General features: G+C 36.8%; 1 protein-coding gene and 1 long non-coding RNA gene across 3 annotated transcripts in view; one reads left to right on the top strand and one right to left on the bottom strand.

Annotated features, from left to right (window-relative positions):
- LOC127619604 (rho guanine nucleotide exchange factor 2-like) overlaps window positions 1-22,666 on the top strand; it is a 67,234-nt gene that overhangs the window by 25,292 nt on the left and 19,276 nt on the right. The window contains exons 1-2 of one of the 2 annotated variants that reach the window (XM_052092504.1): window positions 11,912-12,219; window positions 18,793-18,955. In XM_052092504.1, the coding sequence (XP_051948464.1) occupies window positions 12,157-12,219; window positions 18,793-18,955 (226 nt within the window). In that variant the 5' untranslated portion in view covers window positions 11,912-12,156. Of the gene's footprint in view, window positions 1-11,911; window positions 12,220-18,792; window positions 18,956-22,666 lie in introns of those variants that run through there. The other variant, XM_052092503.1, reaches the window with a different exon arrangement.
- Window positions 561-21,342, bottom strand: LOC127619609 (uncharacterized). The gene is made up of 3 exons (XR_007967585.1): window positions 21,199-21,342; window positions 2,836-2,932; window positions 561-1,250 (listed from the first exon to the last, which is right to left on the bottom strand). It is a non-coding gene; the product is annotated as an uncharacterized LOC127619609 (long non-coding RNA).

Here is a 22,666-nt window from a genome sequence, read left to right as displayed (position 1 = left end):
ATTTTTTTTGTCTGTTGGATTTAGTCCTTTTATTACTTGATTCAGTTGACATATTGTGTTATTACGTCCCTCAAGTTTAAATCTTCTAAGCATTTCTTCATTACTCAGGATTCCAATACTCTTATCACATAAATCAGTTTTCTAGTGATTGTAAAAGAACCATTTCTATAGGATGGTATAGGTATTTGAGTGTGCAAGAAACATGAATGAGTTTGTCCACAAAAGAGATACCAGCAGTCAAACATTTGGACACAGCTACTCATTCTTTATTGTCACTAAAAATTACCAAAACAAGTAGCCACACTTCATGAGGTATCAACCTGGGATTGTGTTCAAATAGGGGTTTCCCTAGGGGTTTTCCAGTTCAATAAAAGAAAAAAAAATAGGTTTGTAAAGAAATTCATAGAGGCACAATTTAAAAGTGTCTACATAAATAATTTCAAACATTTAAGCATATGCCTTTAGATCAAAAAAGTTTTTAAGGTCATGAGCAGTGTTACTAAAAAAGTAACAACAAATTACTAACTACTTCTCTAAAAATTATTATCAGATTACTTGACTGATTTCTTAATTGACAAAATAATCAAATGACTAATTACTTTACTTTTAAGTAACTTTCTAAAAGTTTATTGCAAACATTTTTTGTTTTTACACAACATATTAAAAATGTATTTGTATCTATTTTCTCCTTGTTTATTGTCAATCCCCCTTCAGCTGTCACAGAAACACAAACAGACGTACATTTGAACATATGATTTCACATTTTAACTGTATTTCACATACAAAATATATAGTTTTATGTATGTGAAGGTTCTAACTTTCATTGAAAGTCAGAAACTATAATCTGATTACAAGATTTAAAATAAGAGATAAAGGACAGTTCATTTATACCAATATTATGGTAATTTACAGGTTAATAATTTATTTTGGGGGTCTACTTGTTACGATTCCTGGTTGTCTGCCCTGTGTTTCTCGTGTCCTCTGTCTTTAACTATAATTCCCATGATTCCCGGCCCTCATCACTGCCAGCACTGTGTTATTGTTCTCACCTGATTGTCATTTAGTCATTACTGTGTCTCTGTATTTAAACCCTCGTTGTTTGTTCAGTCTCTGTCGATCGTTGTTTGTAGATGTCTGGGAGTAGAAGTCTTGCCGTGTTCACCCAGTTCGTGTACCCTAGATGTTTTCATGTTTTGGTTTCTTTTTCCCATCGTGGAAGTTTCCTTTGTTCCAGTTTTGTTTGTTTTCACCTGTTGATCAATAAAACCCGCATTTAGATCCGCACTCCTCATCTGCCTCCTCCTGCTTACGTTACACTACTAGAATAGGTTTACATGATTTAATGTTTAAAAAAAACACATAATATTTCTCATACTGTACATTACTTTTCCCCTCTTTTTCTATGGCTCAAACGCTCTGATTATCTCCTGTCTCTTTAAAGCCCCCCTTTCCGATTACTGTAAACCTAATAAAGCTTCAAGTAAAAGACACGTAGTGCATCTAAGTTAGTCATCTTTTGCTTGAATGGGTGTAGCTGAATTTTTTTTGCCCGAGCTATGAATGGAGAACAGAGGTTTCTCCCAGTTGGACATTGGGGGTATTTGAGATTTAGTGAGCAAGTTAGCCATGGACTACCGATAGCGCTGTAACATTACAGCTTGTAATTATATAATTGTATAAGACTCTTGAGATCGACCATTTTGTTACACAGTTTAAGGTAAAAGCTGGCACACAGCTGAATAGTAAACCCTTACCAAAACAATATCATCACATAGCAATTTAGCCGAGCACTACCATGGATTACAGATGTAAAATTACTGTTTGTAAAAATAAATCCATCTCCACATTTGATTACAATTTATGATAGTAAGAACGACAAACAATCTACATAGTTTACAGAATTGTAGGACAAAGTGGGCCCGAAGTTGATTAACAAAACTGTTTCAACACAATAACTTTAGCAGGTTAGATGAGGCCTACAGCTGTGCACTGGGTTTACACTGTAGCTACAACACAAAACTCTGCTTTTGAACTCTCGGTAGCAGATAAATCCACAAATAATCAAACATACTTATAGGCTTTGATCCTGAAGCACCAGATTATCCCAACAAAGTGGGAACTGCACTGTCTTTCAGGAATAACTGTCTTGAAAATCCAGCATTGTTTGTGGTACTACTGAGGAATAGTGGTAAAAATAAATTGTAACCCCTGATTCTTCAATTTGCCTTTGTCCAAACAAAGAGGTTTTGCTTTTGCAGTGAAGAAAACAGCATCTTCTCGACATGGCGACAACACTAACCCAACTCATCTTGCATAATGACATAGATGCTTTATGGAAGAAATGGCTGGACTACAATCCAGCCGTTTCATGTAGTTCTTGAGCAGTGTTGTCTGTGGGAGAGAATAACTCCCTTTTGTGTGGACTTTGTGCTTTGTAACTTTGCAGACCTTTTATATCTAGAAACAGCTATATTACACACTAAAGGAAAGGTAAAATAACAAAAAGCATAATAGGGCCTCTTTAAAGTTTATGTTGACTGTTCAGCCTGTTCCTGTAAACAGCATTGAAGGAGTTCTCATCTATGTTGGGCACTTATTAGCTGCTTTTCTTTATTATTAAGGTTCAAGTCATCAATGTCATAAAATGTTTGCGTTAGAATGAAATAAATGAATATGGTGGCACAAATATATTTTTGTCTACAAATCTAATTTAAGCATAAGCCCTCAGATCAAAAGAGTTTTAAGATCACAAGAAACATTTCAGTCAAGTGTTTCAAAACTTTTGATATGTAGAGTCTAGTATGTGTATTATAAAGGCTATACACTCATACACACCTGCTTGCTCTGAGATTTAGGGAGACTCATAAAGTCATGCAGACCCACAGGGTGGAGCGCAGGGCCTTTTCTGAGGTTCAAGAGCAGCTGCATTGATCTAAAAAAAAAATCCCACCACAAAAGCAAACATCTGTGAAACGTATCAATCTGTGCCCCTCCCACACCCCCGCTGTCAGACTGGGGTTTTTAATTGGGTTGTTTTGGGGTGGAAATATGAACGAGTCATAAAAATAAGGGTTTGTTTGTGTGCGTACGTGTATGTAGGTATTTTTCAGCATTCTGCTTTATGTATTTGTTCTGAAATGGCTTAAAAGGGTGATTTTCTTTAGAGTCAGAGGATCCATAATTTCAAAGTCATTTTCCAAAGCATTGTTGCCATGTAGATTCAGTATATGAGAAATAAATCCCATTAAATATCAAGTTAATAATAAGCTATGTATGTTTTCCCACACCTTTTTATTTTTGACTAAATGAAACTCAAGTATGATTTGAACACTATCAATCATCAATTAATACTTATATACATTTTATTAACCTGTCCTTGATGTGAAAAGTTTTCAATTGTTAAATTAGTTTTCAACTGAATAATTGAAACAGACGGTTTGAAATGATTCATAGAAATGAATTGAACTTACCAACTCTAATGCCAATTTTAAATCAAATATGCTATTAAAACATTTCTGTGTTAATGCTCACAAGATGCAAGACATGGAAAAATCACAATGAAAATCATTAAAGCCATCACAATATCAATAAAGGTTGCTTAATTCATTAAATCCAGAAAAATCATTGTAAATATGTTGTGAATATTTATCCAGACCTATAGGTTTGAGAGAGAGAATAGCAAAACCAAATTTGTGATTTTTTTTTATTTAACTTTCTCTCTAACTTCAGTGATTGATGCAGCATCTCTCTTTGTCAAAATGAGAAATCGCCTCATAAATACAAATTTGCACACACTCACGTTCACTTTAAGGCTCACATTGTTTTGTGACCAAATCTGTGCTGTGCTGAATGACAGACCTTGTGGGCGTCAGCCTCCAGAAACTGGTCATCATCTCTGCAGAATCACACACACACTGACACGCCATCGGCACTCAAACTCCTACTATCGTAAACACACACACACACACACAAAACAAATTTTCCCATCTGCAGCAGAAAGACTGCTGAAGAGGGCCTCCTTTATGGAGTGATAAACCACAGCAACTCTCTCTCTCTCTCTCTCTGTCTCTCTCTCTCTCTCTCTCTCTCTCTATCCATCTATCTACTTCAGAGTACAGTCATGGCCAGAGCTAACACCCACTATCGTTGTAACAACCGGCTTGAGTAAGATGAAAATTGTTATACAAAATGAACACAATGACACATTGACTGAAGGGCTCAAGGTATATTTAAAATACATAAAGAAGTTCAATTTCTTACACAGCTTAAAAGGCTATGTAAAGCTATAGCTATGAACAGTTTACTATGATCTTTGTTCTAGATTTGAATTAAAATCATTACTGTGTTTTAGAATAGTGGTTCTCTATGGGTTTTGCTTCAGGACACAGGTTTAACATTGGACATTAGTGGCGACCCACCCAAGACAGTTCCAGATTTGTTTATCGTACAAAAGTTTGGATTTCAAATATTACATTTTGTTTACCATCAACTATGCATGGATTCAAAATTAAGCTAAATTATTAAAATGAGATAGGCTGAATAGGAAAACTGACAACAGAAGTGTGTACACACAGAGTTTAATATCAGGAACAAAGGATATATGAAGATATGTTTTTTTCTCCCTTTTAAGTACATAAAGTTGATTAATTTTGCTATCCTAATTATGTGTAATGCATAATTTGTGGTCATGACCCACCAGTTGAGAACCACTGGTTAGTTGATAAAAATACACCATTTATTTGTGCAAGTGTAGACTATATAACCAGATTTTGCTTGCATGGAAAGAATAGTGTTAAAGTTTAGATTTTATTTCAGTGTAAATATAGTGCTGCATTAGAACCACTTTGCTGTTGCCATGACTCCCAGCATGCATCGGTTACATTTTGAATGCTAAACACAATATAAATGCAAGTTTGTGGGAAATTTTAAAACTTTAATCTTAAATATATTAAAAAGTATAAACAAAATAAATATCACACCAAGACTGGAATTATCTAGAAACAAAATGTTAAGCAGTTCAAGTCTAATTAATTTTCAGAAGCTTAACAATTATGGTTAGGGGTTTTGAACAAACGCTATACAGAATGTTTGAGGAATATTAATACAGTGCTGTCTTGCAATCAATTCTGAGTAACAAGATCAGCCTATTAGAATTGCAGTAGAGTGTGCACTTGCTCAAGTGGCACTGATTATGAACTGCTACAGTAACATCAGCAGTATCTGAGCACAGAGGCAGAATACTGAGCCAAAGACAGAGTATTCATCATTATTGATTGGGTCAGGAGTGCTGCTGGGGCTGAAATCTAACCGGTAATAAACAGCAGAGCTGGTCCCATGTGACAGATTTGTGATTACCAACACAAGGCAGAAAGATTGTGTGCATGAAATTAAAGATACTGTGCGTAAGAGGGAGAGAGAGACAGAACAAGTGTTGAAACACTTGTGTAGAAGTCCACCCACAGTGCAATCTGTCCTTCCACAGAGACAGAGAATGAAGGGGGGGGGGGCTTCACTGTTTAAAGTTGAAGAGCTAGTGGATTTCACAGAAAAAGCTGTCATATACCCTTTTCTACTGAAAATTTGCTGGCTCAGTGAGGAGATCTGCAAATGACTCTTAGAACCGGCCCATGTTTCCACAGATGTGAAAGCTGAATGATAACAGTAATGGACTGCTTTACTAAATAACCTGCAACCAAACATAGCACACTACACTTTGTTTATATGTCTTATTTGAGAATTTATTTTAACGTAAGTGTTCAAATTTAACATCTTTTTGGCCATCATGAGCCAGCTTCGATGTAAGGTCAGGAGTTATTTAAATATACAGCAAATCCATTTCATAGTAATCAAATCGCACATATGATAGCCTACTATGTTAAGATTCATTGTTGTCTGCCCTGTGTTTTGCCTCTGTCATCTGTTCCCCCCGGACTACACTTCCCACAATCCCCTATTCTGATTAGTCCCAGCTCTTCCCCATTGTTTCTCCCCTGTGTTTCATTTACCTTGTTTTCTGTGTGTACAGTGCATCCGGAAAGTATTCACAGCACTTTTTTTATGTTACAGCCTTTTTACAAAATTGATTAAATTCATTATTTTCCTCAAAATTCTACAAACAATACCCCATAATGACAATGTGAAAGAAGTTTGTTTGAAATCTTTGAAAATTTATAAAAAATAAAAAAATCGCATGTACATAAGTATTCACAGCCTTTGCCATGACACTCAAAATTGAGCTCAGGTGCATCCTGTTTCCACTGATCATCTTTGAGATGTTTCTACAACTTGATGGAGTCCACCTGTGGTAAATTCAGTTGATTGGACATTATTTGGAAAGGCAAACACCTGTCTGTATAAGGTCCCACAGTTAACAGTGCATGTCAGAGCACAAACCAAGCCATGAAGTCCAAGGAATTGTCTGTAGACCTCCGAGACAAGATTGTATCGAGGCACAGATCTGGGGAAGGGTACAGAAACATTTCTGCAGCATTGAAGGTCCCAATGAGCACAGTGACTCCATCATCTGTAAATAGAAGAAGTTTGGAACCACCAGGACTCTTCCTAGAGCTGGCCATCTGGCCAAACTGAGCGATCAGGGGAGAAGGGCCTTAGTCAGGGAGGTGACCAAGAACCCCATGGTCACTCTGACAGAGCTCCAGCGTTTCTCTGTGGAGAGAGGAGAACCTTCCAGAAGAACAACTATCTCTGCAGCACTCCACCAATCAGGCCTGTATGGTAGAGTGGCCAGACAGATGCCACTCCTCAGTAAAAGGCACATGACAGCCCACCTGGAGATTGCCAAAAGGCACCTGAAGGAATCTCAGACCATGAGAAACAAAATTCTCTGGTCTGATGAAACAAAGTTTGTACTCTTTGGCCTGAATGGCAAAATGGCGTCATGTCTGGAGGAAATCAGGCACCGCTCATCACCTGGCCAATACCATCCCTACAGTGAAGCATGGTGGTGGCAGCATCATGCTGTGGGGATGGTTTTCAGCGGCAGGAACTGGGGGACTGGTCAGGATCGAGGGAAAGATCAATGCAGCAATGTACAGAGACATCCTTGATGATAACCTGCTCCAGAGCGCTCTGGACCTCAAACTGGGTGAAGGTTCATCTTCCAACAGGACAACGACCCGAAGCACACAGCCAAGATAACAAAGGAGTGGCTATGGGACAACTCTGTGAATGTCCTTGAGTGGCCCAGCCAGAGCCCAGACTTGAACCTGATTGAACATCAATGGAGAGATCTGAAAATGGCTGTGCATGACACTCCCCATCCAACCTGATGGAGCTTGAGAGGTCCTGCAAAGAAGAATGGGAGTAACTGCCCAAAAATAGGTGTGCAAAGCTTGTAGCATCATACACAAAAAGACTTGAGGCTGTAATTTGTGCCAAAGGTGCTTCAACAAAGTATTGAGCGTTCCTATTTTTATTTTTAATAAATTTGCAAAGATTTCAAACAAACTTCTTTCACGTTGTCATTATGGGGTATTGTTTGTAGAATTTTTAGGAAAGTAACAAATTTAATCAATTTTGGAATAAGGCTGTAACAACAAAATGTGGAAAAAGTGAAGCGCTGTGAATACTTTCCGGATGCACTGTATATATTGCCCTGATGTCTGTTTTACCTTTGTCAGTTGTTATGTGTTTGACATCCCGTGTATCACCTGAGCCCATCCATACCTGAGTAGATGTTTCCTGTGTTTTGCCCATTGTTGATGTTTCCTTTGTTCTTGAGTTTTTCCTATCATGTATGTTTTCTTTGTTCCTGCGTTTATTTATTTTTTTATTACATTTTTGCCGTGCCTCTTGTGTTTCCCTTTGCAAGTTGCTCAGCTAGGGATAGTATTGTCAGACAAATGTACATAATGACTATCTTGGGCATTAAATCTTTTAATTCCTTTAATCTTTCTTTAATCTGCTGAGGGATTTGACTTGTGTTAAACCATGCCACAAGACAGAAAAAATACATCAAGAGCACTCCACCAATTGTTTACTTGCCCAAATGAATGTGCCCATAGAAACCCAAAACATTGTCACCCACTTCAAACTTCCCCAGGTCCCCCCATGACCCAGTCGAAGTCGAAGTACACTGTTGGCATGGCGACAGATGTGGACAAGTGGGTAAAGAATCACCCCTCCTTTCCCCTGAACCACCATTTCCATAAGTCCACAGAGGTAATGCTGCACAGGGTCATGAAGAGCTGCATTTTCCTGTGCAGTACCTCTTTAATGCAGAGCCTCTAAAATACTGCAGCTCTAGAGATGGATGTATTTACCAGTCCAAGTGGAAGTCATATGTAATATTTAAATGTCTTTATTATTAGGTGTGGATTTGCACATGAATAAACTCTAATCCTGACTCAAAAATATATCTGTGGTTTATTTTTTTTAACACAGACGAGTGATAACTGTTCTGAATTCATTCAGGTTGCTTTTTGCTAACATGTGCAGACCACAAGACTACCTAATATCAGACCTAGATCCTTTTAGAGAACACAGTTCTTCTGGGAAATGCAGACTAGGTGTATGTGCTTAAAGTTGATGTCATCGGGGGAAGGGCTCAGCTCGTGGTTTGCTAGAACAAATGCAATTTTGTTTTGCCAGTACCATCATTACATCATGACAGATGTTGGCATCTGGTACTTGTACTTAAATCCATTTAGACCGCATAGATTGTTCCACCACATGCATCTATTTGCATGAAAATGTGCCATGCAGCAGTTTTCAATAGTTTGCATAGACTGTAACTGGCTGATGTAATCTGAACAAAAATCTTTCATGGTAACTGAAGTTTCCACCAAGAAACCATAGGTACTGGGTAGTTGACATGCAATACTTTGCAAATAATAATTATTATTTTCTTAAGAAAAAAAAAAAAGAGTATTTTTGTCTTGTTTTCCAGTACAAATATTAAAACATTCTTAAAAATCCAGGTCTCCTAAGCAACCAAATTGGCCCGGTTGCTAGGGAGGGTAGAGTCACATGGTGTAACCTCCCCGTGGTCGCTTTAATGTGGTTTGCTCTTGGTGGGGCGTGTGGTGAGTTGTGCGTGGATGCCACAGAGAATAGCGTGAAGCCTCTGCGGTAACACGTTCAACAAGCCATGTGATAAAATGCACGGATTGACAGTCTCATGTGCGGAGGCAACTGAGATTAGTCCTCTGCCACCTGGATTGAAGTGAGTCACTATGCCATCATGAGGACTTAGAGCACATTGGGAATTGATCATTCCAAAGTGGGGAGAAATGGGGAGGGAAAAACAATTCTTAAAACAATATAAATTTACTTGAGAAGCAAAATTGCATAGGATATTTTTTTTAAGCTCATGCGACCCTGCGTGCAAATGTGTGTACGTTGTATTTTGGCTTTGCTTAACGCAATGCTTAATTTCATTTCATTTAAACTGCCTGATCTCAGTTCAGGAGACTCAGTAAATGGTCTGCACTTATATAGCACCTTTTTAACCTTAGCAGTATTCAAAGTGTGTTACACTGCGTCTCATTCACCCATTCACACACACACATTCACACACCAATGACAGCAGCTGCCATGCAAGGCACTTGGGGTTCAGTGTCTTGCCCAAGGACACTTCGGCATGTGGAGAAATGTGGGCTAGGAATCGAACCACCAACCCTACAATTAGTGGACAACCCGCTCTACCACCTGAGCAACAGCTGCCCCAATAGGGTTAAACATTTTACGCACAGAGTCATGTGACCAAAAAACATGACGTCGATCACAGCAGAGTTTGTGTTTGGTTGAAACACCAACAAAACTACATCTGGTAAGAAACTTAATTACGTTTTTACATTGAAACCTGTTTGAGTCAAAAGTTAGAGTCCCTAGTTTCATCTAATATGCCATTTTTTTTATTTGAGTGATTTATCGCCAAACGGTACGTTCTAAAACACAATGACCACGTATGTGGACTGTATGCTCAGTTTATTTTAAAATATACTATATTCACTGTGCATTATCACATTGAGAATCAATGGATGCATCCAAAAACTGGAAAAATTTTGCTTGCAAAGACTGTATACCAAGTTAGGATAAAAATAAGGTGCATTTCAAAAGTCCAGACAGACAGAACTTTAGAGTTTAAGTCATTTACTAGATAGGGAGCAAGGGAGCATCTTATAGCTCTCTATGCAGCTAAGTTTATTCAATCCAAACTTCCTATTTAAATGTCAGTTTCAGGCGGCAGATGATGTTTGGACCACTCAACATGTTTGGCAGACATGGGATAATGGTAATCAGTACATAGATTTAGAATGAATTATGCATAGTTTAATTTCAGCATGGTTGGCAGTAATTAGACGATGCTGGCCACTAATATGAATCAGAATTATTTATGGTAATTTCTGATGTAATATCTGTAAAGTCTCAAAAACATGTTAAACAATTTGATTAAAAATAAATCAGACTTTCTACAGCTTGGTATTATTTAAAATTTCACAACTTAGTCCCACTGTCCATATATGTGGACATTTTTTTGGCATGTTTCTTATGGGCTACTAGTTACAAATCAAAAAGGGAAATGGAAAATGCACATATTAGTCAAGCTCGAGTCTCAAGAGGTTAAGCATAAACCATTTTGATAAATGTTGACTTTGTATCTTGTCATACTCCTCAAGAAGTTTTTTCTTGTTTTAAGGATGTTGGGGCATTTTTACTGGAAAACAAGACAAAAATGCTCAGCAAGAAAAGTGTTTTGCAGTGTACTTTTGTGATGTTGACATGTTCTGCTGTGTGATGTTCTCTACTGTATTTTGAACATGATTTTTCCTATTGTATTATACATGCAGTTTAATGCACTCTTATTAATTTAGAGACTACTTGGAGTATTTTAATGTATAAAACTTCACCACAGAACCTTTTAAAATGAGTGTAGAAAACATAAAAGAATTGGTGACAGGACCTTATATATACACTTTCCCCTATATATCCATATATATTTCAACCTAAAATCATGATGTCACACTCCAAAAAATATTTTTTACTCATATGAATTGACAAAATTACATCATATTAAATGCATTAAAAAAATATTTTAAGATTTACTCATTTCAATTTCATAACAAAATTCCAATCAATTGAATTGTATAATCTTTAATAAAATAAAACAAAAAATAATTTTATTAAGTTGAACATTACACGTTTCAATTTGATGGAATTTCTTTATTTAATTGAAATGCCTACATCTTAAAAGAAAAAGGATAAAATATTTTTTTAAGTCTGTAATGTTTAGCCAAATAAAATTATTTGATTTCATTAAAGATTCCTCAATTCATCATTTTGTTATGAAATTGAAATGTGTAAAATGTAAAAAGCAAAAAAAAAGAAATTGAGTGTAGGTTTATAAAAAGCTTATGGACATAGGCCTATTATTGGTAGTGCAGTAAACCCTTAATTTACATTTATGCATTTGGCAGACGCTTTTATCCAAAGCGACTTACAGTGCACTTATTACAGGGACAATCCCCCCGGAGCAACCTGGAGTTAAGTGCCTTGCTCAAGGACACGATTGTGGGGATCGAACCAGCAACCTTCTGATTAACAGTTATGTGCTTTAGCTCACTACACCACCACCACTCCATAATACATTAATAGGTGTAATAAGCTTTCTTAAGTTATTTTGTTTACATTATTATTTTGTTGATGACATTGGTGGCTGAAGTAACAATAACTGTAGCAAAATTTGGTATTAATGAGCGTTAAAACTAAACGAATTGTTTTGACCCATTTAAAATAATTGTGAGAGAATTAATAGAGAGAGAGGCGACTTAATAATGCCACATTAAGTTTTATATGCTCATCCAAGCTGCGCAGAATTCAAATAAAATTGCTATAATAAAGGTAGGCGCGGTTTAGGATACAGTGCAGTCATCTTTAGGCTTCCTGGACGAAGCAACACCATCACACTGAAGGGGAGGAGAGAAGGGCAGACAGAAACAGCTCATTTCTCTTAAAAGTTACCTCATGGCGCTGCTCTGTAAATGTCTTCTGCTTTTTTCTTTTTAAAACGCTGCCATTGTAAAATCAAATAACACGGAGATTACCGGAACTTTGATCACAATTCATGGAACATATACGGTGTTTGACAGAAGAAGAATAGTTTTATGTTGTATTGAAGTCTCTTAAAATATCGCAATGTCTCGAGTAGCGGATCTGTCGAAACTTCGCCAGGAAAGGATGAGAGAGATCAACCAGCGGGTAAGTGAAACAACGCGGCGATCTTGTATATTTGTTTTACCTGATTGTCGCTCGGATTAAACAAAAACGATTGACGTTCTATTAGAATTAGTTTTCTTTATTAATTTTTTCGTCAAGGTGCGCCACTGTTGCGCATACCGGACCACTGCGCCTATAGTGCTTTATTAGATTTTGGTCTAATTCATTTCATTTGCATGGCACTTTTCCCAATACATAATTCTGAGATTTTTTCCAAAGCAGCTTTACAAAGAAATCACTGAAGAAGAAAAAAATTAGAGTGTGTTTTTGCCAATAAAAATGCATTAATTGTTAGACTAAAAGGGTTGTTTATTATGACAGGTAAGGAAATACAGTCATTTACATTGTGACACTACTCCTCTTCCTTTATGAAATATAAATAAAAGGGTCAGAACCAGGGGCATAGTTTCCATGGGGTGGGGGGTTGGGGTAACCCCCCAATAATGAAAATAAGCGAGTGCAACCTCCCAGGGGTATAGTTTCCATGGGGGATGGGGAAACAAGCAAGTACAACCTCCCCAATATTTATACCATGATCAATGGAAACATGTAGATGTTTCCCCCCCATGTGTTAAATTAATGTGAATATTGCTTTCCGTGACTATTTATGTATGGCTTTTATACAGTGTGGTTGTATGATTGTTTCTGGCTCTGAATGTGCACTTTTATTCCAATAGTCAGCTTCAGTATGAGTTTGAATTGTGTAGGTGTTACTGAGTGGGAATGTTGAACAACAGACTCGTGTGTGTGTGTGTGTGTGTACGTGTGTGTGCATTGAGAACGAAGAGTCAAGAGAAAGAGAGCCAAAAGAGAGGTTGCCATAGAAATAGCACTCTGTTATTCCAGGTTCAGGTCCGAAGGCAAGATGTTTTACACAGTCAGACACACTTTTGCTCACTTGCACACACACATACACGAATGCTGGCACAGACACGTATAATCTCAGCATCTCATGGCCTCTTCTCTTACTAAATGGTCACATGGTCTGAGGTCAAATTGATGTCTCACTTCAGTTTGAAGAGTTTAAATGCAACCAAGTCTGTTATTAAGAGCTTTTCTTGCTGGCTAAGGCCTACCTCAGAAAGCTTTGTATATTATCAGCTGCATGTCCTGTTATTGGCCCTGTCTTTTAGTGATAGGCTGATTTATAACTCTTCCAATATTTGAGCATTTTGAGATGATTGGCAACAGACAATAACTGAACACAATTGTCAGCTCTCCCTTGAATCAGTTCCAGAATCTACTGACAGCTTTGTCAATGGATAATGGATAACGATTTCTGTTTTCAAAGATTTTAGTGTGAAACAAAATTTTTTAATTTGCAGTGCATATGTGTACATTTCAATTCAGTGTTCCCACGGTAATGGAAAATCAGGAAATATCAAGGAAGATTGACATGTCCTGGCTTGGCCATTTGTGGGATAATGTTAATTTCCACAAAAAATTATATTCGATTCTTCCCTCTTTTAAAAAAAGAAAACATCACGGTTACAGTGAGGCACTTGCAATGGAAGTGAATAGTGCCATTTTTGGAGGTTGTAAAGGCGAAGGTGAAGCTTATACTTATATAAAAGCACTTCTATTAATTATTCTGTTACAATTATGTTATTTGAGCTATAAAGCTGTTTAAATCATCGATTTTCAGCTGCTTTAGGGATATCATGGCAAGTTGTAAGACTTTAATTTTTGTAGTAATCAACATTATGCTACAAATGCTGTCGACTGAGTTTTACTTTGATTGAACCTGTAATATTCCTTTAAGAAATTCACTGCTGTGTCACTTTAAAATCTCAAGACATTTGTTGTTCCTTGAGACATTTAAAAAATATATAAATATTAGTTTACATCAGTAATTCCAGCGATTGGTACCAGAAGTGGAAATGACCCATTCTATAATAAGATTTTTGAAAATCCTCATTGAATAATCAGGACAAACTGGAAAGGTCTATCATCGACAACCCAGCTCTTTAGTTATCATCTGCCACTGTGTAATCTATATCAGTTGACAACTACTGTCCTGATAATGTGATTTGTGCACCAGATTGTCGCCTAAGTTGCCTTTCTCAAAAGACAAGAATGTGAATGTCAAAGTTGCAACAGACTGCATCACTCATGGTAATGCAAAAATAGCCATCATCATCATACTTCACGGCCCTGCATTAGTGGTCGTGTTTTTTTAAGCAGTCGTGCATCCCCATAGGCCAATCGTATCCAGGCCACTTGGCCACAGCAGGCCAAACTAAATCTGGAGCTGGAACTTTTTTAACTGGAGCACAGAAGTTAAGAACTGCCAATCTTAGCCCATTTCTTTGTGACAGGAAGAGACTCCAAACCTTCAGACAATCCCACTTAAACCAGACAACAATGTGCTGCATAGCATTCATGCCTTTGTGGAAACAGTTTGCTTTATTGTCAACTTTCAAGTATACTTACATTTCATTAGCCTGACATTGCTTTTATAAATGATAGCTTGGAAATGTTGGCTGATGCCAGTTACTCTAAGTGCCCCTTCTGTTTGTTATCTAGATTGTGACAGTTTGTGCTTAAATTGATTTTTTTTAGTAACTAAACTTTACTCAAACCCCACCCCGGTCACACAGTTTGTTCTTAAATTCTTCCAGAACTATTGCTACTTCCCAAATTTGCAAACATGATCACATCCACGTACTAAACCATGCATTCTGAAAAGGCTGGTTTTAAACAAACTAGGTCAATTTACAGCTGTTAATTTGATAGCATGATATCCTGCAGGATATAGTGCTGAGTTTGCTCTTTCATAGCTCAGGAGTCTTAGTGGAGTTCTCAATCATGTTTCATTTAAGTAGCAAATTTGTCTCTGATGATTCTCTTAAGATTGCTCAGGAGAAATTAAAATATTCTCAAATGAGACAATTGTTGAAAAACAGTAAGACTATAGAGCTATACAATTATTATAAGATAATTTGATCTTGGAATAAATAGATAGGAAATGTTTACATTCATATTAAAATCTCTGACGTTTGACTGCATGCAGTTTGAGACATTGTTGAGATCTCTTCCGAAACTGTGGAGACACATGTGAGATTAGTGGGGTCTTTCGGTCACTCTTTATATTAGGTGTCTTTAATTACTGTGTACTTACATTAATACAAATGCAATACAATGTATTTACTGTGTAACTACATGTTTTACTGGAAAAATGCTCACAAGATTCACATTTGCTGCTACTGAGGTTGAGGTACATGTAGGTATAGGAGTAGGTTGGGGTTAGGGGTTAGAGTTAGGTTTTAGGATAAAGGTTGGGTTAGGGTAGGGGTTAGAGATAAGTTTAACAGTATAACTACAAATGTAATTAAATGCAGGTACTTTAAATGTAAGTACAATGCAACAAAACATATATACATAATAAGAGCATTGTATCAAATGCTTAAGTACATAGTAGTAACCTTTCTGACAAATCTGAGAAACAGGACAGTGAAGCAAAAGTCTCAATTTGCTCTCCATTAAATGCATTGCTGTCTAGGAGACACAATTAACAAGATCTCATTTGTGATTTTTCTTTCCTATGGATTTAGCTAACCTACACTTACATTAACACACTAACCTTTTTATAATACATTTTCAGTTGCTTACTTCCAACACATGTCAGTGTTCCTATGGCAACCTTTACACCTCATGCAGATTAGAAAGAGGAAGTGCTCTCTCATTATTTCCTGCACTGCATATCAACAGTGTTGCAGATATTCAGAATAAGCAAAAAGGACCTTGCGTTCTCGCTCAAAAGATCTACATAGACATCTTAACTCACAAAGAATTCAAATGTCCTTTCAGGTTCATTTTTAGAATTGCTCTGTGTGTTTCTGTTTGTCTAGACATGTATCTTGCATATCCACTGTTGTATGATAAGTTATTTCTAGTGGTGGACTTTTTACTTAAGTAAAAGTACAGCTACTAAAGAAATAATTCACTTGTGTACAAGTTCTGAGAAATATTATGACTCAAGAGTAAATAAGAGCAAGAAACTTTCCCTGATATACATTTTGTAAGTTCATCATCAGTATTTTCTATTTTTATGGAATTGTTTTCATACAGCACCATGAGCGAGAGTGTTACCCACTAGAACAGTTTATTTTGAACAAGAGGGGCGACTTGTTACAGAATTTAACATGGGAGGACAATACCAAACATATCAGGAACTTGTTGCGTAGGCATTTTTTGCATCCAAATTTGGAATTTCTGGGATATTTTTGTTCATTTCGGTTGCATTTTTGCCCTGAGTCCCTGATAAGTTCCGACACTATTGGCATTGTATATTTCTATGGTATGTAAAAGTTTGTAACATGTAAACAAGATATCCCCACATCTGCTGCTGTGCTCATGATGCTGTGCCCTGCGGGCTTCCGTCGTGCCATGCACAGCGTGTTTTAGCTTATAAACAGATTTACAGCTTATAACTTTCTTCTTCCCAAAAATTCAGAAATATTATGCATTTTTTTGTACTTTAAAATTGTTGTTGAAAATAACTGTAGCGATGTTGAATACTCCATTATTAATCAACTCAAGAAAAGTAAAAGCACTATTATTTATTAAAAATATACTCAAGGACTGTGATGAGAGTAGTTGTAATTCATTACTTTCCACATCTGGTTATTTTGTTAAAATAAAGCAGCATGTGTAAAAGATGAAGATGGGCATTTAGGGCAGAGAACAGCATGAAAATGCTGACTAGCATATTGACCAACACAGTGGCTGCTTGGTTCACAGAATCAAAAATGTTACTAAGTTTACACAGAAGCTTTTACAACCTAGAACAATGCCTCTTGAAAAACACAGCTCAGAACGTTGTTTAACCCAACAATTGAGTTTACACTCAATCGAGAGAAATGAATGCCAGGACATTCGATTTATCTGATTTAAAGCTGTGTAGAATTTCTGCACCACTAGCAACACCAATTACAATTATTTAGTGTTTACATTTAATTTGTCACCGCTATGATGTTAAGGTGTTGTGAGTCATTTCCATGCAGTTTGCACAGAGTTCAGAGTGGTTTTTAGCATGTTTCTGTCCCTTGCTAGAGTTGTCTGAGTGGTTGTGATGGCATTGCTTTGTGGTTGGAGTCCACAACCCAGGTCTCTAGGATATTCTAGATACTTGAGTCCTCCTTCAGTGTAAGTCTATGGGATATTTCTGACAGATTTTTTTTAATAAAAATGTGAAAATCATAAATCAAAACATTTAGAAAAGTCTTAGCACACCTCTAAACAACAAACCACACAATTTGAGGTATCATTCATATCCATAGCTACACATCACAGTTTAACACTTGGGGTTTATGGGTGGGCTGCATGATTATGACAAAAATCATAATTGACGAATATATTCCTTTATATTGTAATTGCAATTACTGGTATTTTTCACTAATTTTGGGTGGATCAACTGCATGCCAAATTTTTTATATTGGCTACACATCCAAGACAAGCTGAGAACTCTGGTCCAGAATTATTTTATTGCTGTTTTAAACATCAGTAAATCAGGACTAATTCCCAAATTGACCCTTTTAGAAGCATTAAAAAACAAAGCTGTTTATACAATTCTGAATCAATTATAAACAGAAGCAGCCTTGTCTGTGATTGGTAACAATGCACAACAGCTGAAACAACATGCATTAAATAGATATTTGATTAGAAAATATTGATGAAAAATAGTAAACCCACATGGACTGCTGTTATTGACACTTCTCACGATTAGTTAATTGTGGCAGCTGTGATTTCTAACCTTGATTATTTATTCCATTAATTGTGCAGCCCTAGCTGCGGCTTTGTTCAAACCCCTAACATAAGCATGAATAATAATAATTGAGATACTTCCCTTTTCAAGCACCACTAATGACTGTTTCCCATTCCATTCCTCCAATCTTCCATTGTTTGGTCAAACAGGTAGCCCCGCCCCAGACTCATGCCATTGGTTGAGCCAATGTTGCTATGCCGGACCACTCAAACAAACAGAGCAATGATGAAAGTGCCACAGAGCCTCAGTGTTTACACTACCTATTAATGGCTTACTTTTAGTAGTCTCTGCACATTGAATGTGAATAGGAGAAAGAAGGCTATTTTAACATTGAAATAACAAAAGACGTCACCTTTAACATATGTATTTATTTTCACTGAATATCTTGCCATCTTTCATACTGTAAGTAGATAAAGTAAATTAAAGAAGTGAGAGCCACTGTTTTGCATATAAAGCACATGAGTGACTCAAGGTTTTAAAGTGGTGTGTTCAAAGGGGTCACAGAAAATAGGGGCTGATAAGCGAAGATAAGCAAAAAAAAACAGTTCCAGTTTAAACCCGGAACAAGCATGCATTTTTGAGTATCTGTTTATTTTTTATAATGAAATCTTTAACCAATGAATACAGACCTTCTAAGTATTCAATGTGGCTATTCTTAGGATGTCTGCTCAACCTAAACTATTGTTGTCTATTGGTAAGAATTTCAGTCTAGTGGAGATGATTTGCGCATATTTTATAATAACCTTGATGATGTGTGATTAATATGTATTGTTTTGTATTTTGATCAGAATAAGGAGAAGGAGCGCATGAGGGAGAGAGAGAAAGAAGCGAGGGAGAGAGAGGCACGCTACAGCAACGGCCACCTCTTCAACTCCCTCACCGTGTCTGGAACAACGCTCTGCTCGGCCTGCAACAAGAGCATCACAGCTAAGGAGGCTCTCAGCTGCCCTAGTGAGTCACACACACATACACACACATATGCGCATCTGTCTATATCACACTCTCATTCTTTGTAGCATGAATCCACAGTCACAAATCCAATTGTCCTGTTCATTGTTGACTGTGCAAGTTTGATTTTATATGCAGTTTGTAAATCAACAAATAGCATTTAAAAGATTTACAAAGAGTTTTACATTTTCTGAAGTAAAAGTGAGTGGTGTGTGCCTGTGCAAAACTTGCCGCCACAATGCTAGGATAATGTAGGTGGTTTCTAGGACATCGCTTGCTAAGGTATTCTGTGTGGTTTGTAACATGTTACTATGCAGTTGCTAGGGTGTTCTGTGTGGTTGCTTCAAGTTCAGTTAAGATGTCAAGTTAAAAGACCCACACTCCAAGTATCTAAGGTATGGTCTGGTGCCTAGATATAGGCATGGCAATTTTAAGGAATTTGACAATTCCATTTACAATTCCTCTTAACAATTCCGGTTCCATTTATGAGTCTTGTAGTACTTTTGAGGAAGAAATATTTCAAAATAAGAAATGCAACTATTATTGGATTTTTTTTGTTGTTGCACTAAGCAGCCTATTATAAAATGATGAGATGATTTGACTTTTTAATTAAGATATTTTATTAATTTGTTGTTATTTATATATATTTTTTTAAATGCCACTTATTACAAAAAAAATGTATAATGTGTATCAATTAAGCTCAATTAAGTCTCACAAGTTTTTTGTACACAGAACACTTTTAAGAGTTCTTGGTTTATTTCGAATCGAACATGAAAAAATTAATGACTTGTGGTTCAGTACATTTTTGATTCACTAAAATTAGCTGGTTGATAAGAGTCATTCATTTGGGAGGTAGCGCTGTATGTTTCGTGGGTCAGTCTTTCTGGAATTGGGCTCACTAGTTGTGTATGATTTGTGGCGTAGATTTAAAAAAAAAAAAAGGCTTGTACAAGTCATTAGTTCGGGAATCGTACAATAACGGTAAAACTGTATGTGTCTAGCTGTGGATGCTAAAGAACCAACTTGCAGTTCAGTAAGTATTTCATTTACTAAAAAGAACTGGCTGATTAGAGTCATTAATTTTGGAGGTAGTGATGTATGCTTTGCGGTGTAGATTAAAAGAACTGACTCATAAGAGTCATTTGTTTGGGAATCGGGCTCCACTTGTCACACTGTATGTTTCTAGCTGTAGATTCAAAAGAACCAACTTATAAGAGTAATTTGTTCAGGAATCAGACTTATATGAGTAATTGTTTTTGGGAATCGTGCTCCTTTGGTCACATTGTATGTTTCTTGCTGTAGATTCAAAATAACCAACTCATAAGAGTCATGAGTTCAGGAATCGGTCTACACTGAATTACTCTTGCTATAGATTGAAAAGAACTGACTTGTAAAAGTCATTCTTTTGGGAATCAGACTTCATTGGGTGGGCTGTATGTTTTGCACTGTAGATTAAAAACAACCAATTCATAACGGTAATCCTTCCGGAAATCGGACTTCATTGGGTGGGCTTTGCATTTTGTGCTGTAGATTCAAAAGAACCGATTCATAAGAGTCATTCGTTCTGGAATCTGACATTTGTCATGCTGTGTGTTTAGAGTCATTCGTTCCGGAATCTGACTATACTGGTCGTGCTGTATGTTCCAAGCTGCTGATTCAATAGCAGTGTTGCAGTTGCACAAAACACTGCCAGTATATTTTGGTACGATATTACATCCGCATTGGTGGAGAAATAATTTGGTTCTCGTATTTGTTTTAAAAAATGGAACCTGTTTTGAATTAGAACTGGTTCTTGGTTCACAGCCCTACCCTGGTATGGTTCAGGGTCCTTTTTCAATATAAGTCAATGGGATTTGTTTTCACCTGTTTTATCGTACACCAGGCAAATAATTATCTGTAAAAAGTCTGAATGCTTAGATAAGTTATATTAAGTCACATTTATCCTAAGCAAGCTGCTCGATTTGAGATTTAATTCATGTAGCACAGACAGTGTGTGACGTGCTAAACTTTATATTTAACGTTTGGGGTTTGTGCAAATCTCTAATTTTAAGTATGAGCAATAGTGACTAGAACCACTAATGACTATCAGTGTATTGCAAAGCATTTTCATTCTTTTTATTATTGTTTTCTTACGTCCTCTGTTGAAGAAAACTCCTAGAATAAATGTTCCTGATGAAAGCCTGGGAGGAACATGTTTGTGTAATTCTGCCAATCACAATGCAGAGGCTATAAAAACAGAAACTTACCTCACTCCTTCCTATGATTTTTCCGACTTTCTACCCCCATCCCAACTCCCCCGCTTTCTTTCCATGATTATCTCCAGGAGTAGAACTTTTAGCTTGAGATGAGCCTCATGTTTAAGCCCCTATATTAATTTCAAGCCACACCTATCTACCCTTTCCTAAAAAGCATTTTTTCACATTAAATAAATGTGTTTAAGCTCTGTAGTGCTTGTTTGAAGGTCAAGTCTTATTAGGGGAAATTACAGAAAGTGTGGTGAGGTGGAGAGTATGCAGAATATTTTTAGTGGCTGGTCTACAGCAGCCTGCCAAGATAAGTTGGAGGTCTGGACAGTTTCTTTCTGCAGAGACAAAGCTGTAATGCCAAGATCGTTTTCACACACAGATAATACTAAACAGCACACACACACACATTCAATGTATGCACATGCATAAGTACTGTATATATACATCAAAAAGCTCACTCTTAAAAGGAATAGTTCACCAAAAATGAAAAAAAACATCATAAAAGTATCAAAGAAGTAGTTCATATGACTTATTCGCTATATTCCAAGTCTTCTGAAGACAGACTATAGCTTTTTGGACAGAATGGACAGAAATTTATGTCAGTATTCACTGATAATCAATGTCACGTGACATGCAAGAACCAATGGCTTTTGGTGTCAGTGATGTCAAACCTGGTTAAAGCCGCCGATATTTAACTAAACACGTGTTAATGAGATTTGTGAGCTTAGTCCAGTCTTGAGGCTATATTTTTATCTTTATGTCTTGTTAAGGATGTGACCTTCTGCAGTCTCGGTCTTGACTCAAACTCAAAGAAGTTAAAAAAAAATAAAGAATCCTGGTTGTTATTATGGGCTGTCTAGCTGCTGCTTTCTAGCACACATGCAAGAAGAGTGCACGCAACATGCTATTGTGGCTGTGTGTGAGAATGGTCAAAATGCCTGTCTTGGTAAGATATTGAAAACTATGTTGACTGAGCTGCGATGGACTGGCGACCTGTCCAGGGTGTCCCCCGCCTTTCGCCCAATGTTAGCTGGGATAGGCTCCAGCCCCCCGCGACCCTGTACACAGGATAAGCGGTTGACGATGGATGGATGGATGTTGACTGAGTCCATCCACAGAAACAAAGAGTAATATACAGATATATACCTGAGGAATGTACAAGCTTTAAGACACAAGCCTGGACGAAAGCGTTTTTTTTCAAAACTCTTTTATAAAGATATGATGCCATGAAAACCTCCCCAAAAACCTCCTCATAATAAATTTTTCTTTTTTCTTTTTTTTTTCTTTTTTTACAGAAAATATAATTATATTAAAGGACTAAAATAGTTTTTTTAAATCACGTTTGTAAAGTGTATAGTGTTAAAAGTATGCAAATTCTGCTCTTTGAGTGTACCTGAGTCTGAGACAAAAGTTAGTGTGTTTAATTCCAGTCATTTTTAAAGATATACTTCATATCAATAATACCTCA

The sequence above is a fragment of the Xyrauchen texanus genome, chromosome 26, assembly GCF_025860055.1.
Source record: "Xyrauchen texanus isolate HMW12.3.18 chromosome 26, RBS_HiC_50CHRs, whole genome shotgun sequence".
Lineage (NCBI taxonomy): Eukaryota > Metazoa > Chordata > Actinopteri > Cypriniformes > Catostomidae > Xyrauchen > Xyrauchen texanus.
Note: the sequence above shows the minus strand (reverse complement) of the source record. Positions and strands in the feature narration are given on the sequence as shown.